The sequence below is a fragment of the Podarcis liolepis genome (genome assembly GCF_965112155.1).
Source record: "Podarcis liolepis genome assembly, chromosome: 7".
In the NCBI taxonomy this organism is placed as follows: Eukaryota; Metazoa; Chordata; class Lepidosauria; order Squamata; family Lacertidae; genus Podarcis; species Podarcis liolepis.
The window spans coordinates 6,168,860-6,185,620 of NC_139561.1; the positions used below are offsets into that span (position 1 = coordinate 6,168,860).

Consider the following 16,761-nt stretch of genomic DNA (forward strand, 5'->3'; position numbering starts at 1 on the left):
TCAACTTGTGAATTAAAATAGCAAACCGCAGTAGCTCTTGCCCGCGGAATGCACAGGTATCATTGTAAAAACGGGGGGTGCAAAATTCTACAGCTTTCTAACTTGATAGTCCTGTGTGGCCCACCAAACACTTCCCTTAGAACTGCAGCTCAGCCTTTTCAAAATGAATTAAATGCCTATCGGTGTCCCCCAAACATGTTTTCTTTTGCAGGGTTTTGCTCCATAGTTCTGCCTGCCCTCCGCCCCACCCCCCCTTTGAATGGCCGGTCTTTAGCCTTTGCCTTGAGAGAGGTAACAACCTGGGGAAACTCAGTTGGTAGGTTCACCAGAGCTCAGCAATAGGATTCATTCTCCAAATCCAACCAATTATTGCAGCAGCCTTGGGGAACTGGGAAGAGGGTTTCCATGCTGCTAGGAGCAGTGTGAACAGATCCCTGGAAGCAACAGCCAAAGGCTTGGCTATTTTGACAGTGTGTGAGAGGAACTCCCAGCTTTAACAGTCCAGGTTTCAAGGACCTCACCCCCCCCTTTGGGTTCTGGGGTCAAAATGCTTCAGTGACACAATGGGCAGAACTGTCCTCTTAGGCTTCAGGCTAAGGATGGGAAGCCCTTGGCTCCCCAGATGTTGCTGGTCTCTAGCTCCCTCACCCATGAAAACTGATATTCTCTTCTGGGAATCGGCATAGTCATGATTTATGTTGGGGGGGGGGGGGCAAAACCAAGCTATCTGCAATGCAGTTGGTCAGCTTCTGGTCCACAGCTGCCCTTTCCCCACGTCTATGAACAGAATCCATGAAGGCAGAGCTCAAATTAGTTCTTTAATAACATCAACATTTAAAAGAGTAATGGCTGTATCTAAGAAAAAAACAACCCCACACGATTCATGCAAATAAGCCAAGGGCACAGAACAAGAGTCTTCTGCTTGCTGAACAGACATTTCTCTCATCCACCAAAGGTCACCACATCTACAGAGAAAAAGTTCTTTTTCTGGCTTGCAACATCTCCATTAATTGCTAACCTCCTCTTCTCTCAATCCTTCCAGGGACTTCCAAGAATTGCAGATTGGCCACCGTTAATTATATGGCATGCACTTGGCTTTTGAATCTAGGAATAAATATTTTCAACCAAAGTAGTTTCTCAAGATTTGGTCAAGTATGATTTATCAGCATTTATTCAACTGTTTGAATCTGTGAGCCTGTGAAGTGGTTAGTCATTTTGCGATTTAACACTTCCTGAAGCTGCAGAAAAGGTGGTGTCTCATCCAACTGCTTCCACTCTTCTTTTTGTTATACAAAGAACTCTCTTTAGAAATGGCTAGTTCTGGAATATTAGCTATAATGAGCTCAGGATTTTCTACTAACAAAAGATGTATACACAGTACTATATGTCTGTATATAGTACACTGGCCAGTTCAACCTCTCTGTTACATAACATTAATTGACCCTGGAAAATTAATCAGAATTTGAGGTCCATGGACACAATCCAACCAAAGCTAAGCACTGATATCTCACAGATTTCTCCACCTCTAACATGAAAATAGTTTTGAGCTGATTCCGATTGCTCTCACGGCACCTACACAATGTCAGGCAAGTGGAAAATGGCTGAAATCTGAGTTCTGCACAGCCCATGCTCTTTCTCTAAAGAGTTAAGAGTGGATTGGGTCCATTTTCCTCTTTCTCCACCACCTCTTCCACACAAATAGACCCCTCAGCTGCTGTTTACAACTGTCCATAATGGCTTAAGTGGAAGATCTTCTGCTCAAGAGTCTTCATGATTACAATTAATGCTGTGTAAAGGAGGCATTCGTCATTACAGGGACTATCCATACATTAATAATAGCAGTACAACCATAAAAGGGGGAGAAATTAAACAAAAAACAAGCACAGCTTGATACAATAACATGCCATGAAATATCATTGGCTTTATAATAATTTACTACAACATGAAAAAAAAGATCTTTTATCCACACAGGATAGGAAATGCTTCCACTTAAAATATGGCAAGCATATAACAATAAAATATACACCACAGATTTGGAATTTTGCTTTTAAATCATGCACAGAGAAGTTGTGTACTTAAAAATAAAACATCCTTGGCCTAACTTACACTTTTTAAATTCATTTGTTCCCTCCCTCTATCCTTAAGTTTTTTAAACTTTTAAACTGGGAAAACAAAATTCATCTTTAACAAAACCGGAAGCTATCAAAATACACTTATTTTTCCTCTGAGATTATTCCAGCATTGCCACCAAATTAACGCTAAAGAAGTGTTGCATTTTTCTAAAAGCTTTTTTATTCCAAACTTTGGGGGCACCTTCAAGGCTCTGTAACAAGTCAAACCTACTCCCTGTATTACTTTCACCCCATTTGTTCTATACTTTCCAAGCAGTCTGCCAGGAAGTTCTCTTGGCAAACCCCGTTACGAGTTGCGCTGTTCTGCACCTCCACCAGGTTTGCGCAAGAGAACTTCCAACTGGACTGAGCGCTCCCATCTTCCAGCAAGACGAACTTCTGCTCAGCTAAATTGTGGCAACCAGCTGGACCTTGTGCCGCAGCTTCTCGGACAACGGCAAGGCCGCCTTGTGACCGAACTGCAACTACACCCTGAAAACCCAAACAGTGGCTATTTCCGGAGAGGTTTGTGACCAGGCAAAGTCCCGAGGGGTGCCTTTGCTATTACAGAAGGCTGCTTTGTTCTGCCTGCAGACTGAGCAGCTGTTGCTGTGCAGCTGGGGAAAGAAACGAGCGGGGAGATGAAGCGGCAAAAGGCAGGGGAATCTCTCTCCACTGGCCACTCTCATTTCATGGTAACTGCTGACACCACAGCCCTGGAAACAGACTAGGCACTTCCAATCTGGATTAAGTTGCTTGAGTTGCAACCTTATACAGCTGTCTTTAGGATGCTTTTGAATGTTATCATAGGCAGCAGAAAACCAGGAAAAAGCATCAACCAAACCAAGGGGCTGTCTAGCCTGGCATCCTGTTTTCAAGAGGGTCCTGGGAAGCTCAAAAGTGGGATCATGGAGATGATCGGGGAGGTGTTGTTTCGTAGCATATGGGACAGCGCAACACTATCCTGCCTCAGACCATGGGGTATTCCATGTAGCTACCATGGCAGATAGCTTTGGGTTGACTTACCAGCCATGAATTTGACTAAATCTTTTAAAAGCCCATTCAGCTGATTCGCATTATCTGAATGTTGGAAGATTTGGGGCAGATGAAATAAAGCCCTTCACACAGCACACAGTTCAACTATGGAACTTGTTCCTACAGGGGGCAGCGATGACCACCAACTTGGATGGCTTTAAAAGAGAATTAGACAAATTCGTGGAGGGGAAGGCTATTGATGGCTACTGGCCCCAAGGCTGTGCTCTGCCTCCAGTTAGAGGCAGAAATGCTTCTGAATCGCAGTTGCTGGAAACCACAGGAGGAGGAGAGAGTGGCTTTGTGCTCAAATCCTGCTTGTGGGTTTCCTGCGGACTAGGTGGGCTATAGGCCTGACCCAGCAGGCTCTGCTTATGCTTCATGCACATCTGAAGATTATGCATCTCTCCCCCCGGGCAGATGCACAGGTTCCCTTCCTTGGTTTTCTGCCACATGCTGCGATGTGCAAAGTGTTCCAGCCCAGACATTCTCGGAGCACCCAAATAGCCAAGTCTAACCATTGCAAGGCCACCTTCTGGCTGCAATGACCCTGCAAAGAATTTCCTTGCAACCTACCTTAGCAATGAAGGTGGACATGCCCTGTGGCAGATACATGCGCAAGCATTCCCCCTGGACTGTGGCCTTGATCTCTTGCAGTGAATGTCTATGGGAGCCCAAGGGAACCAAAGGCCACATCGATTTTCATGTCAGCAAGGGAGAGTGGAGTCGGCATATCGAAGTCACGGAAAGCAATGCAAGCTCAACGTGCTAAATGCTGACCAGATCCCGCCCATCACCATTTTGAACAACTTTAGGATGCATAATTCTGCAGAAAGGTGTTAAAATCCTCCAGAAACACCAGGAGGTGTGTTTTCCTTGGGGAAAACGATCACATGGGGCTGCATGAGTTTGCCCTTACTGATGCAATTATTTTATCTACTTCTAACATCTGTGTTACTAAGGCAGGTTGTCAAGACATTTTACTACAGGTAAAGTACGTACATTTGCAGGACTGGAAAACTGAGTCAGCTCCCATTTATAAAGGGAACGATGCAACCTGTGCATCTCCTGGGAGGCTCAGTGTTATTGCACATTTTGGTATTGCCCCAGCAAACTGCCGCACCCCCCGCTAACTAAGGCTAGTTTCCAGTGGGTGCCGCAACGTAGCTGTCTTACAGCAAGTCAGGCCATTGGCTTCCCTAGCCTAGCACCATCTACCTGGGCTCACAGACGCTCTCTGGGCCCTTGCTCTGTCCTGTAATCCAAACACCTTGAGCTGGAAACAGCCTTGGACCTCCTGCATGCAGATCCCATTGAAATCGGGCTCCTACCCAGTCAAAGGCAGGCATGGAGGGCTCCTTGCATCAGTGATGGAGGTGAGGTGTAGAAAAATGCCAAGAGTAGGCAGGCAGGCACAAGGTGGCTGTGTGAACTGCCCCTTCAAAACAGAAACAAATCAACATAGATTTTGTAAAATAAGTACCGGAGGAAAAGAGTCTCACACCATGTTGAAGTCAATACCTGATGAACTTTTTCAGGTGACACCCACAGAACCAATTCCCAGGCCACTTCCAATTCGTAAGGGTCTGCAATCTTTAGCTCCCCTCGACAACAGCGGTTCTATCCCGCTCTGGAATCCCTCTTTGACAGATTGCACTTGAGGCCAAGAGTGGCTTTCCCATGGCCAAATACCAAGTCAGCAGAGGACATGAAACTCCAGTCACACCTCTCAGATCAGCATCCATCTCGCTCTCCTTTCCAAAGTACTCTCTGAACACACATCAAGAGGGCAACTTAACATGGCTAAGCCAGAATGTAGTAGCTCTCGCTCAGTCTAGGCACCACTTGAGACCATTTAAGCATGATCAAATCCACTAAAAGCGCCTCCTTGAATTGACATCAACATATGGTTGTCGGAATCTATTTGAAAGTAACTACTAAAGGGGGAAAGTTGTCTAGTCTTTTTAAAACCATGGCAATTCAAGTCATTTCATCTCCTCTGCACACTGGGGAAACTTTTGCGTGAAACTCCCTTCCCTTCTGTTCCTCCTTCCCATGACTGATCTGTGTTGTTTTTCAAAGCCAGCCAACAGGAAGCGGATTCACTTAAACTGCCAACACGCTTCCTAAAGGGTCCTTGCAGGGCCTGCCAGATGTATTGTTGGTGGTTTTCAGATCTCCCATGGAATCAACTGCTTTGGGCTGCCCTTGGGTGTCCTGCAGATGCTCCTTTTGGAAATCTCATGGGCATGTGCCACAGAACTTCTGCCCCTTGCCTGGGCAAGGCCAGCCTCTCCACCCAGCGGCTGCATTTGCTCTGCTTCTTCACAGCATCCCAACTCCTCTGGACTCCTCCTGTCAGCTGAGAACATGACAAAGGCCATACAAAGGCCACTTTCTGCACTTCCATTGCAGGTTCGGACTGTATGACCCTCGGGGTCCCTTCCAACTCTACAATTCTGTGATTCTTCAAAGGCCAATGTGCTGACGTTTCCTTTGCTTCCAGTCATCTGTTCTTCCTCTGAAACCATCAGACTTGAGTTCATTGCACCTACTGCCTTCCTTGTAGCAACATATCAAATCCAGGCGTGCTCAGGACTACCTTCCATGTGGCAATACCGGCATGGTCAGCCTTGGCTGCAAGGATTTCTGTGGCCCCAGCCATGCTGTCCTCATGAGATTCCCACCACTCACCTCTGAGGGATGATCTACTCAACCTGACAGGAAGAGGATGACTTTCAGATCAGTGGCTGGTGGTATCCTGAACACACAGGGCTGCGGGCAGCGTCCAGCGACTGTTTTGCTTTTGCCGTCAGAGTCTTATTCTTTTTAAAGTGATGAATGGCAGAGATTTCTTCCGAACTGAACGCCAGGGATTTGAGCATTCCAGTCAACTGGCGGCATTAGAGGACTTTTTTTAAAAGAAGAAGAAGAGGAATTGAAAGGGGTTTGCTTGTCTCTTCACCCAGAATGTTAAGGCCACCTCTGAAATATCCTTGGTTTTACAGTACTGTTGAAAATGGCTTAAGAAAGGCTTCTGGGGGAGAGGGCAGGGTGTTTAGACAGAGGGCCGCGGAGGGGGGCGGGAAGGGGGCGGGGCCCGATTTGGGGGAGGAGCATGAGGAGGGGGAGGGAGAGGGGGGAGCGTGGAGGGCGGAGACGGGGTGGGGGGTGCTGGGGAGCTGGGTGGGGGAGGGGTGTAGATGGGGGCAGGGGGAGGGGGGTTGTAAATGGGGGCAGGGGGAGGGGGGTGGTAGGCGTTGTTGAGAGGGTACTTGGGGGGAGGCTGTGACGTCTTCACTCGGGTGAAATTAATGCAGCGACCCTGAAAGAAAAAGCAAACATGGAGTCACTCAGGATGGAGCTGACAGAATGCACGCTGAGCACAGAATCGGAGTAAAGTGCGGAATCTAGCTAGCCCGTTTCTTTCTAGAAAGGGTTTCTAGACCTCATGATGGTGAAGGTATGCTTGGAAGCACCTGGAGAAACCCAAGTGCTGTAGGGACTGCTGAAGAAGACTTCCAGTGGTCCAGTGAGGTGGGGAATTAAGTGGCATGGATAACTGAGAGCCAGTGCTGTGTAGTGGTTTAAGGGGGAGACCGGGGTTCAAATCTCCACTTGGCCATGAAGCTTACTGGGGGACCTTGGGAGCCAGCTGCCGCCTCTTAGCCTAGCCTACCTTGCAGGGGTGCTGTGGGGGCTAAAGGAGGAGGGGAAGAACCCAGTATGACACCTTGAGATCCTTAGAGAAAAAGGTGGGACAGTGTAGTAAATAAATAATAGCATCACTCCCCTTCCTCAGAGGTAGAACACTGCTTGCTAAATAAACAAACTCAGCTTTCTGGTTGTTGTTCTTTCTTTTTTACACAAGGGATGCTGGAGATTTTTCTTTATTTTTTGCTTCTATAGATCCTGCCAAGGCTGACAGATACTAATAGCAAACACAAGTGGTTGAGTACCTATCTGTTTGGAAGGAAATGGGGCCACCCAAAAATAAGGGAGTGGTTTCTCTATATTTGTGGGACTCCCTGAATATGAAGGAACTTATACATTTGCAAATTAAAAGAACAGTTGTTGTTTTTTACCAAATTCAAAATGAGCTGACAAGACTCTCAAGGTCCCAAGACTTAGGGAATGCTGATGGCACTGGGACATTTAGCGGGGCGAAGGGCAAAAGGAGAGAACTTCTGTACATCCTCACCTGGCACCCCAAAAAACACAAGAGGCTACATAAAATGCTGGCTGGAGCTGAGAGCAAGCAGAGTCCAGAACAGCAGGAGGGCATCAGGTGGGGCAGGGGTCTTGCCAAGTGCTGACCGCGACACTAAGAAACCCCGTTTGATACCTATTAAAAGGATCAACTCTTTTCCAGGCTAAACCACATAATCAAATCTCAGTTTTTTGCTTCTCCGCACCTGGCCCCAGAGGCAGGGTTGGAACATGAATAAAATGCCTCAAATATATGCATCCCCCCAAATATGGAGCCTGTTTCTGGAATAGGATGTAGCAAACCATGGAACAAACACAGTCAAAGTTGCTGCTTGCCTCTTGGCTCAGATGAGTGGACAGCTTTATGTTACGCTGGGTTACGTTTATAGGTCTTTGTGGACCAGAAAGAACAGGGAGCGGGCCTTACCATAAAGCACCAATGCTGCAGCAAGCAAAGGCTCCAGCAGCTCAGTCAGCTGCTAGTGGCTGGAAAGCCAGACAGGATGTTTGTGACTGTTGCCATGGAAACAAAGGGGCAGTTCATTCTGTACTGAGCACCGGATGTTAGCTCAGTGTGTGTGTCATATGACCCGTACTGGAAGTACATGGGTGGAGTTTCTTCTTGCTGTTGTCGAGTGCAGACATGTTTCTCTGTACTGATATGAGAGACAGAAATAAAAGATGTAAATAGTTTTCTGTCTGCTTCTTTCCCCTCCTGGGGGACACCAAAGGGGAGAGATGATGAACGGTGTGTTCCTCTCACACATCTGAGATGAATCGCCGAGACCGCGCCTGCTTATCAGCAGAGTGGAGACGCGGGGAGGTCGACAGGAATATCTGCCGGTGCCTACGCTGTGGCACATTCCTCTGACCCAGGCAGAATTCCAACAGTGGCAGCCTTCGGATGGTTGCTGTTTTCTTCGATCCATCGGACATCTGGATGAGAGGCTGGTGAAAGGTCCTCCTCTGCTCCATGGAAGCCTGATTTGAGAGGCTGATTCTCTGCAGCCAGAAGCTGACCAGAAGAAGCTGACAGCCAAGCCGATGCTCAAGGTATGAGACTTTAAGGGCTTAAAAGAGAGAATGCAGATTGATTCATTCTCTGCTTCACGGAGAGCGTGTGTGGGAAAGCAGCTCCAACTTAGAAGAGGCCTGCATACCAGGCATTTTTGTGGTTTCCTGTCCGAGGAAAGGAATGCACTGTTGCCTAGCAACGTCCTTCAGAAGGCTGTGCCCCAGAGAGGAGAAATGGAAAGTTACTCGAGAGGGCTGGGCAGTCAGATAATGCTTCAGAGAGGCGTAAACAAAGTTTGTTATGACTAGGTCCTCACGAACTGCTGGAAGGGACTTTCCAACGCAGCCAGTGTCAGAGTTGCCAGGTGTCAAGAGTGTAAACAAGCCAGCTATTGGATTTTAGAGGCTTGTGTTTTGAGAGTCAAAGCAAGGACTCAAAATGGATGCCAAGAAGGGGGGAGGTTTGCCTTCTCCACCCCTCCTGACCAATGACAATTATTCATCTTGGTCTATAAAGATGAAGGCCCTGCTGCAGAATCAGAGACTGTTTGGGGTGATTGAGAATCCCATCCCAGCAGCACCAACGCGTGCTTGGGAGTCACAGAATGTGAAGGCTAGGACTGCCATAATTCTGTGTGTGTCAGACTCGCAGCTTGTGCATATACAGCATTTGGAATTTGCGCAAGAGGTTTGGAACGCGCTGCGTACAACGCATCAGAGAGATGCCGGTTCTTCAGCGTTGCTGTATTTTGAGAAGTTGACCAATCTGAGATTAGCGCCTGATGGAGATGTTCAAGCGCACCTGACAGAGATGAAGTTTCTGCGTCAACAGATGGTGGAACGCAATTTCCGTCTACAGGAGGAAGTATTTTGCTTCATGATGATAAACAGCCTGAACCAGACTTACAAGGTTGTTGCCAGTCAGCTTGGTTCGCTACCTGCTCAGCAGCTAACCGCGGAAAGAGTCTGTGCCGTCGTCCTGAACGAACACGACAGACTTGCTGCACTGGAAGTGAAAGACAGAGGGAGGCAAGAACAGAGTTCGAATCTTCCCACTGCTGGTGATGCCATAGCATTGAGTGCCGTCCGATGCTACAATTGTGGACAGACTGGGCATCTACAGCGGAACTGTAAGAAGCCGCGACAGTCAAAAGAAGCCAAGAACAGCTCTACGAAGCCTGAGGCGTCAAGTAAAAGCCGTACCAAGTGCCAGGTGAAACCTGCAAAGGTGATGATGGCGAAAGGAACCACGCCAGATGTTGGGAACGCATTCATAATCGATACCGGCGCCACAAAACATCTCTGCCCACACAGAGGACTGTTTTCGACGTTGAAGAAGCAAAGCTTCACTGTGAAACAAGCCAACGGTCAAGAGCTGGAAGCGACCGGAATAGGAACTGTGTATCTTGAGAGTCTGAACTTGACTATAAGCGATGTTTACCTGGTTCCAGAGCTGAAATTTAGTCTGCTGAGTGCTTCGCAGATTGCAAAGAAGGGACTAAAACTGTACTACGATGCTAAAAGATGCAAGATCTACAAAGATGGAGAACTGTTTCTTACTGCCAAAGAGAAAGATGGACTGTATTTGTTGACTTTTGATCAAAGTGATTACATGAAATGTAATACTTCTGACTCTAACGAAGTTTCTCTTACAGGTCTGACCAACAAAGAGGACACCAAGAAGGTGGCTAAAAAGGTCCACAGAGCGTTTCAGCGGGTGTATGCTGATGTGATTGGTCCTCTAGAACCATCCAGAGGCGGTGCAAAATATTACCTTTTGTGTGTTGATTGTTACACTAATTATTCTTGGGTTTATATGATGAAGAAACCGCAGGAAACTTTAGAAAAGTTTCAAGAGTTTTGTGACAAGGTTAAAAGTATGCATGATGCTAACATTGATTGTCTTTTCACAGATGACAAGCCAGTTTTTCTTTTACAGGATTTCCAGAGGTTCCTGGATGAGAAAGGGATAAGACACAAACTTGCTACTTCCGAAGAAGCATGGAAGAAATGTGTCTGTGTTAGGGTGAACAAAGAATTGCAAAAAGGGATGCATGCGCAATTGCTGAGTTCACATTTGCCACATGATTATTGGGCCGAATCTTTAGCGTCCTATCTTCATGTGTGGTTGAGGAAAGTCTCAACAGAGTTGGGATGTTCTCCTTTTGAGAAGCTGTTTAACAGAAAACCTTCTGTTGCCTATTTTAAGGTTTTCGGGTCTCATGTGACAACAGAAACTCCAAGTGGGGTAAAGAATGCCAGAGGCATCTTTGTGGGTTATGAAAAAGGTCTCTACAGAGTAATTTTGTCTGAATCTGGTCAGGTGATTCTCACAAAGTTTCTAGAGAGTGCTCCAGAACAGGAGAGAGTGATCGTTAACACTTTTTCCACAGAGGATTCTGATGATGATGATGATGATGATGAGTTTGATCTTATAGAGTTCAGTGGTACTGATGATGATGACACTGATAGCTCAGACAGCTCAGTTGTCACAGTCATTGAGAGGAAATCTCAAATAATGACTAAACCCTCAGAAGAGGAGGATGAACCACTGATTAAGCTTACTACTGGTTCTCCAGAGATTTCAGAGGCTGAACCAGAAAGCAGAGAAGAGCAGCAGCTCTTACGAAGGTCTGAGAGAGCAACGAAGGGTGTACCACCCAAGAGGTATTCAAAGGAGTTTGCTAACCTTGCATATGTTGCTGTTGTAAACGACCAAGGACAGATTGAAGCTGTGTCTGAGTCAGAGACAAAGGCACAACAGAGAGTTGTTAACCAAGGTAATGTAAAGTCAAACAACCAGAGAGGTACATTGGTAAAACCAGTGGCGGGTAGTTCCAAGGGTGGAACTGAAACAACAGGGGAATGTTATAAGTATAACAACTGTTTGTATTCTTCTCTGGATGACGCTTTGCTCGCAGCACGCATTGATACTTTAGGGGGAGGATGTTACCATAAAGCACCAATGCTGCAGCAAGCAAAGGCTCCAGCAGCTCAGTCAGCTGCTAGTGGCTGGAAAGCCAGACAGGATGTTTGTGACTGTTGCCATGGAAACAAAGGGGCAGTTCATTCTGTACTGAGCACCGGATGTTAGCTCAGTGTGTGTGTCATATGACCCGTACTGGAAGTACATGGGTGGAGTTTCTTCTTGCTGTTGTCGAGTGCAGACATGTTTCTCTGTACTGATATGAGAGACAGAAATAAAAGATGTAAATAGTTTTCTGTCTGCTTCTTTCCCCTCCTGGGGGACACCAAAGGGGAGAGATGATGAACGGTGTGTTCCTCTCACACATCTGAGATGAATCGCCGAGACCGCGCCTGCTTATCAGCAGAGTGGAGACGCGGGGAGGTCGACAGGAATATCTGCCGGTGCCTACGCTGTGGCACATTCCTCTGACCCAGGCAGAATTCCAACAGGGTTGGAACATGAATAAAATGCCTCAAATATATGCATCCCCCCAAATATGGAGCCTGTTTCTGGAATAGGATGTAGCAAACCATGGAACAAACACAGTCAAAGTTGCTGCTTGCCTCTTGGCTCAGATGAGTGGACAGCTTTATGTTACGCTGGGTTACGTTTATAGGTCTTTGTGGACCAGAAAGAACAGGGAGCGGGCCTGTAATGGCATCTCTGGTGGAAAAAGGTGCAGAACGTGGTTGGATGTTAATGACCTGATGCTGATCCACAGCCACAAAATGCATCTTTAGCTGCCTATAAAAAACGGTGCTAGATTAGTCTCCTCTAATAATTTCCACCTCTGCAATAAAGCAAACCCTGTAATGTATCATTTCTCTCTCTTTTTTTTAATAGAATATTTATTAAAGTTTCAGAAAAAGGAATTACATAAAAACAAGAAGTACAAAAGTAAAAGACAAAAATAAAAATACAAGAAAAATACAGAATAAAAAAGTACACTTACAGAAAAAATGAAAAAATAAAAAAATCAACCTTTCCATATCTTACATTCATATCCTTGTTTCCCTGACCTCCTCATACCTCCCTTTTTTTGTGTTCCAATTCAATTAATTAATAATATATTAAGATCAAAGATCAGGATAATAAGGAGGGAAAGAAATTGCTGAATTAATTAATTGTAATGTATCATTTCTCAAGCCAGTGGCACAAAGATGTGAACAAACTCTTCTGCAGACGTTTTGGACTTGCCTGCCATCTGCCTCAGCCAGCAAGCCAGCCAGGGCTAAGAGGAGTTGATAATCCAAAACATCAGGAATGGCACCAGGTTAGGGAAGGGTGACAGAGAAAGAGAAAGAGAAAGAGAAAAAGAGAGAGATTAAGCAAATTCATGAAGGAGAGGGTGGCCGGTGGCCATGGCTATGCTCAGCCTACCCAAGTGCAAGCAGCAAGTGCTTCTGTATACCAGTTTCTGGAAACCACAAGAGGGGAGAGTTGCCCTTGTGCTTGCAGGTTTGCCATGGGAACCTGGTTGGCCGCCATGACAACAGGATGCCGGACTAGTTGGGCCACTGGCCAGAACCGGCAGGCTCTTCTCATGTCAGAGATGGTGGGACTGAAGCATTCCTCCAAGTTTATATTTCAGGGTGTCATAGAATCATAGAGTTGGAAGGGACTCAGGTGAAAAGGGAAAGGACCCCTGGACAGTTAAATCCAGTCAAAGGCGACTGTGGGGTTGGAGCACTCATCTCGCTTTCAGGCCGAGGGAGCCGGCGTTTGTCCACAGACAGCTTTCTGGGTCATGTGGCCAGCAGGACTAAATCGTTTCTGGAGCAATGGAACACCGTGACGGAAACCAAAGTGCATGGAAATGCCGTTTACCTTCCTGCCACAGTGGTACCTATTTATCTACTTGCACTGGCATGCTTTCGAACTGCTAGGTTGGCAGGAGCAGGGGCAGAGCAATGGGAGTTCACTCCGTGGCGGGGATTTGAACCGACAACCTTCCGATCGGCAAGCCCAAGAGGCTCAGTGGTTTAGACAGTCTGTGTAGACATGAACTGAAAAATGTAATACGCCTCAGCAGCTGCAGTGTGAGAAATGGCAGGCGGGGCCCAGCGTGGCACCTCAGAGCTTTCCAGCAGACATTTGCCTGTGCGCAAGCCAAGCCATTCCCTTCTCTTTTTCCTTCTCCTCCAGGAGGGTCAGCCTATGGGGAGTCAACATGTGGCAGCTGTGTGGGGCTCAGCCTTGGCTCAGCCGGCCAGGTGTGGCTCAGGAAAGGAGGCCGCAGAGCCCCCAACCCTGCATTAAAAGGCTGTTTCCATTCCACTGCCTCCTGAATCGAAGCATCAGCCTATGCTGGGGTCATTGTAAATCAAAGCACATTATTTGGACTCGGCTGCAATGGTTTGATTCATTGTCCCTGGGCCTTAGTTGGGGTGGGTGTGAGTTGTCTTTCATGTCTCCCCTTTCCAGCTGACAGCAGGACATACTTTTATACGTAGTAAATCAGGAGGGGGAAAAGACATTACAAGTTCAGACAGATTAGACAGAGGTCAGTTTGTGGGGGTGGCGAGGGATACACACCTTTTCTCCTACTAGACGGCGAAGAAATTATTCATTACAGCTTTCAAGAAACATCTGCCTGAGACTCAAAGCATTCCGTGAAGGAAAGGCCCTGCTTAGAGAATAGAAACAAGGCCAACCTTCTCCAACCTGGTGCCCTCCAGATGTTTTAGACTACTACTGCCACCAGCCCCAGGAAAGGAGAGAACAGAGGAGGGAGCCCTTAATTTTCAGATAGGAGCCTGTTTTGGGAATGCTTCTTTTTTGGGGGAAACAGCAGACCACCCCACCTAGATTAAACACATTTTTAGGTTGGGATGCCAATCTCAGGTAGCTATGGATATATCCCCAAGGCTATTCTTGCCAACAAAGGTCCGTATAGTTAAAGCTATGGTTTTCCCAGTAGTGATGTATGGAAGTGAGAGCTGGACCATAAAGAAGGCTGATCGCCAAATAATGGATGCTTTGGAATTCTGGTGCTGGAGGAGACTCTTGAGAGTCCCATGGACTGCAAGAAGATCAAACCTCTCCATTCTGAAGGAAATCAGCCCTGAGTGCTCACTGGAAGGACAGATCCTGAAGCTGAGGCTCCAAGACTTTGGCCACCTCATGAGAAGAGAAGACTCCCTGGAAAAGACCCTGATGTTGGGAAAGATGGAGGGCACAAGGAGAAGGGGACGGCAGAGGACGAGATGGTTGGACAGTGTTCTCGAAGCTACCAGCATGAGTTTGACCAAACTGCGGGAGGCAGTGGAAGACAGGCGTGCCTGGCATGCTCTGGTCCAGGGGGTCATGAAGAGTCGGACATGACTAAACCGCTAAACAACAACATTCTTAAGTAGCTAAGTCTGTTGCTCAGGTTGCCAGAAGATGACCACAAGCACAAGTCCATCAAGGCAGCGACAGGAACTGGACAGCTTTAAATCTAACCAAACACTTCTCTTGACAAGGGAAAGTTCCCTTTGAACGTTGGTGAATCAAGCCAGCTGAGATGTTGTGAAACCCATCTGCTTCACTCTCACTTCAGCCAAGCCCACCCATCTCAGATAAACTCAGGTATGGAGTGGGGCAGCAATACACCATTCCACATCATGCAATATCAGTGTGGATAAAAATAAATGATTTTTTTATTTAAAAAATGGATTTTAAAAAATTTAAATCAGATTTTTTTGATTTAAATCCATTTTTTAAAATTTAAATTGGATTTTTAAAATAAAATGCTTTTGGAGGAAAAAAAAATCTTTCTAAAGATAGTTTTCTATTTAAGTTACATTATAGTCCAAAGGCTATTCATCAGGAAATAAGGATTTGTTTTAAGTTTTTCATGTGTGCTGAAACTCAGTCTAAGTTGGTTTTTAAGGAAATTGGTATTACGGAAATGATTGTTTTTCTCCTTCCAATAAAGGACAGCAGAAAAGTTGCCCAAATATAAACCTCACCAAAATTTCATAATTATCTATGTATTTCTAATAGTATAACCAAATCAGTAATTTTTGATGTAACTGTAAAAACTACTCTGAAAATTGATTATTCCAAAAATAAAACCTTCATCTGATTGTAAATATTAAGATTATACCAGCAGGAATGTCGTTCTGTAAGAAAAATTGATTTAAATAAAGTCTTACTGATTAGTAATTTAAATCGTGATATAATCACAGCCTTTCCCAAGCCCTACAACTCTCACACATCTCGGTCGACACAGCTCATGCTTTCTAGCCACTCAGGAGTTGAGAACAGATGTTGGGGCTGAGCCCTGGCAAACCTCACTACAAATGACAAATTCGCCATTGCAAATTAAGCTTGACTCAAGTCAATATCTGGACTTCAAAGTCTGTGTTCTGGCATTTGGCTCTCAGAAGGTTTTGTAGCCAATATGGTAACAAAATTCAGACATTAATATTTCTACACAATACCACTGATTGTGCAAAACGATCCCAAGTGCTAAAGCTCTCTCAGCTTCAGAGCCTGGATTTTACTGTTGCTCTGCAGGCTCAGATTGCAGGTCTTAAAATTGTTTCAGCACAGATTTCTGCGACTCGTATAAGTAAATGGTCAATCCGAAAACAGAGTTAAGTGCACTTTAGGGCCACTGAAATCATTGGGCCTGTGCTGGGAGCCTGGCTTGTGGGTTCAGTGATGCTTGAGGACTGAAAGTCAACCGCAACCAATTTTATGCAGCAGAAAAAACGACACGGAGATGTAAAGGCCTGTTGGAATGAATTGCTGCAGACTGAGTTGTGTTTAGGGAGTACAAATATCCTTTGGCACGTTTACAAGAGAGGAAGAAAGAAGCAGCAGCTGGGAAGTGTGTGAGCTTTTTGGTGAAGGGGGAAGGTTTGTACCAAGCACACCCAACAGCCCTAGAAGAGGGAGACTCCACCATGTGTAGCTCTGCGTGTGAACTGGGCAGCCGATGGCAATGCAGGGGCTGGCAGGCTGGACTGCAAAGGAAACCCCCTTGGGGCAGGGGGTTCGACTAGATGACCTTTGGGTACCTTCCAACTCCACAGTTCTATGATTCTAAGGCTGTGCAGGAAGGAGCAGGCAGATTAGCCACTCCTATCAACATCGATTGGACATATGCTGCCTGTTCAGATTTTGCTTAGAAAGAGTTTGCTAAGTCCCGGGCATTGTGGGCTTGTAAAGAAGTAAAAAGCTCTCATTTGTTCAGTGTTAACTCTGCCTCTTGATAGAGGAGGATAAGAAGTAGCAGCTGCATTAGTCACCTGGATCAACACACACACACACACACACACACACACACACCCCTTTTCCTGGCAGGGCTCCCACAGTGGAACTCAAGCGGCCTTGGACTATCATTCCTACAATATTTATTTTCTTTATTTATGTCCAAGTTTTTAATAATAAAAAAGACGGCGGCCAAGGGAAACGGAGCCAGAGATAAATAATGCT

The 16,761-nt window shown here is 46.1% G+C and overlaps 1 protein-coding gene across 1 annotated transcript in view; it reads right to left on the reverse strand.

Moving 5' to 3' along the window:
- Window positions 1-805: 805 nt before the first annotated feature.
- The window catches only part of ANTXR1 (ANTXR cell adhesion molecule 1), a 136,109-nt gene continuing 120,153 nt past the window's right edge, over window positions 806-16,761 (reverse strand). The window contains exon 18 of the mRNA XM_083514239.1: window positions 806-6,468. Within this exon, the coding sequence (XP_083370365.1) occupies window positions 6,202-6,468 (267 nt within the window). The 3' untranslated portion in view covers window positions 806-6,201. The remainder of the gene's footprint in view (window positions 6,469-16,761) is intronic.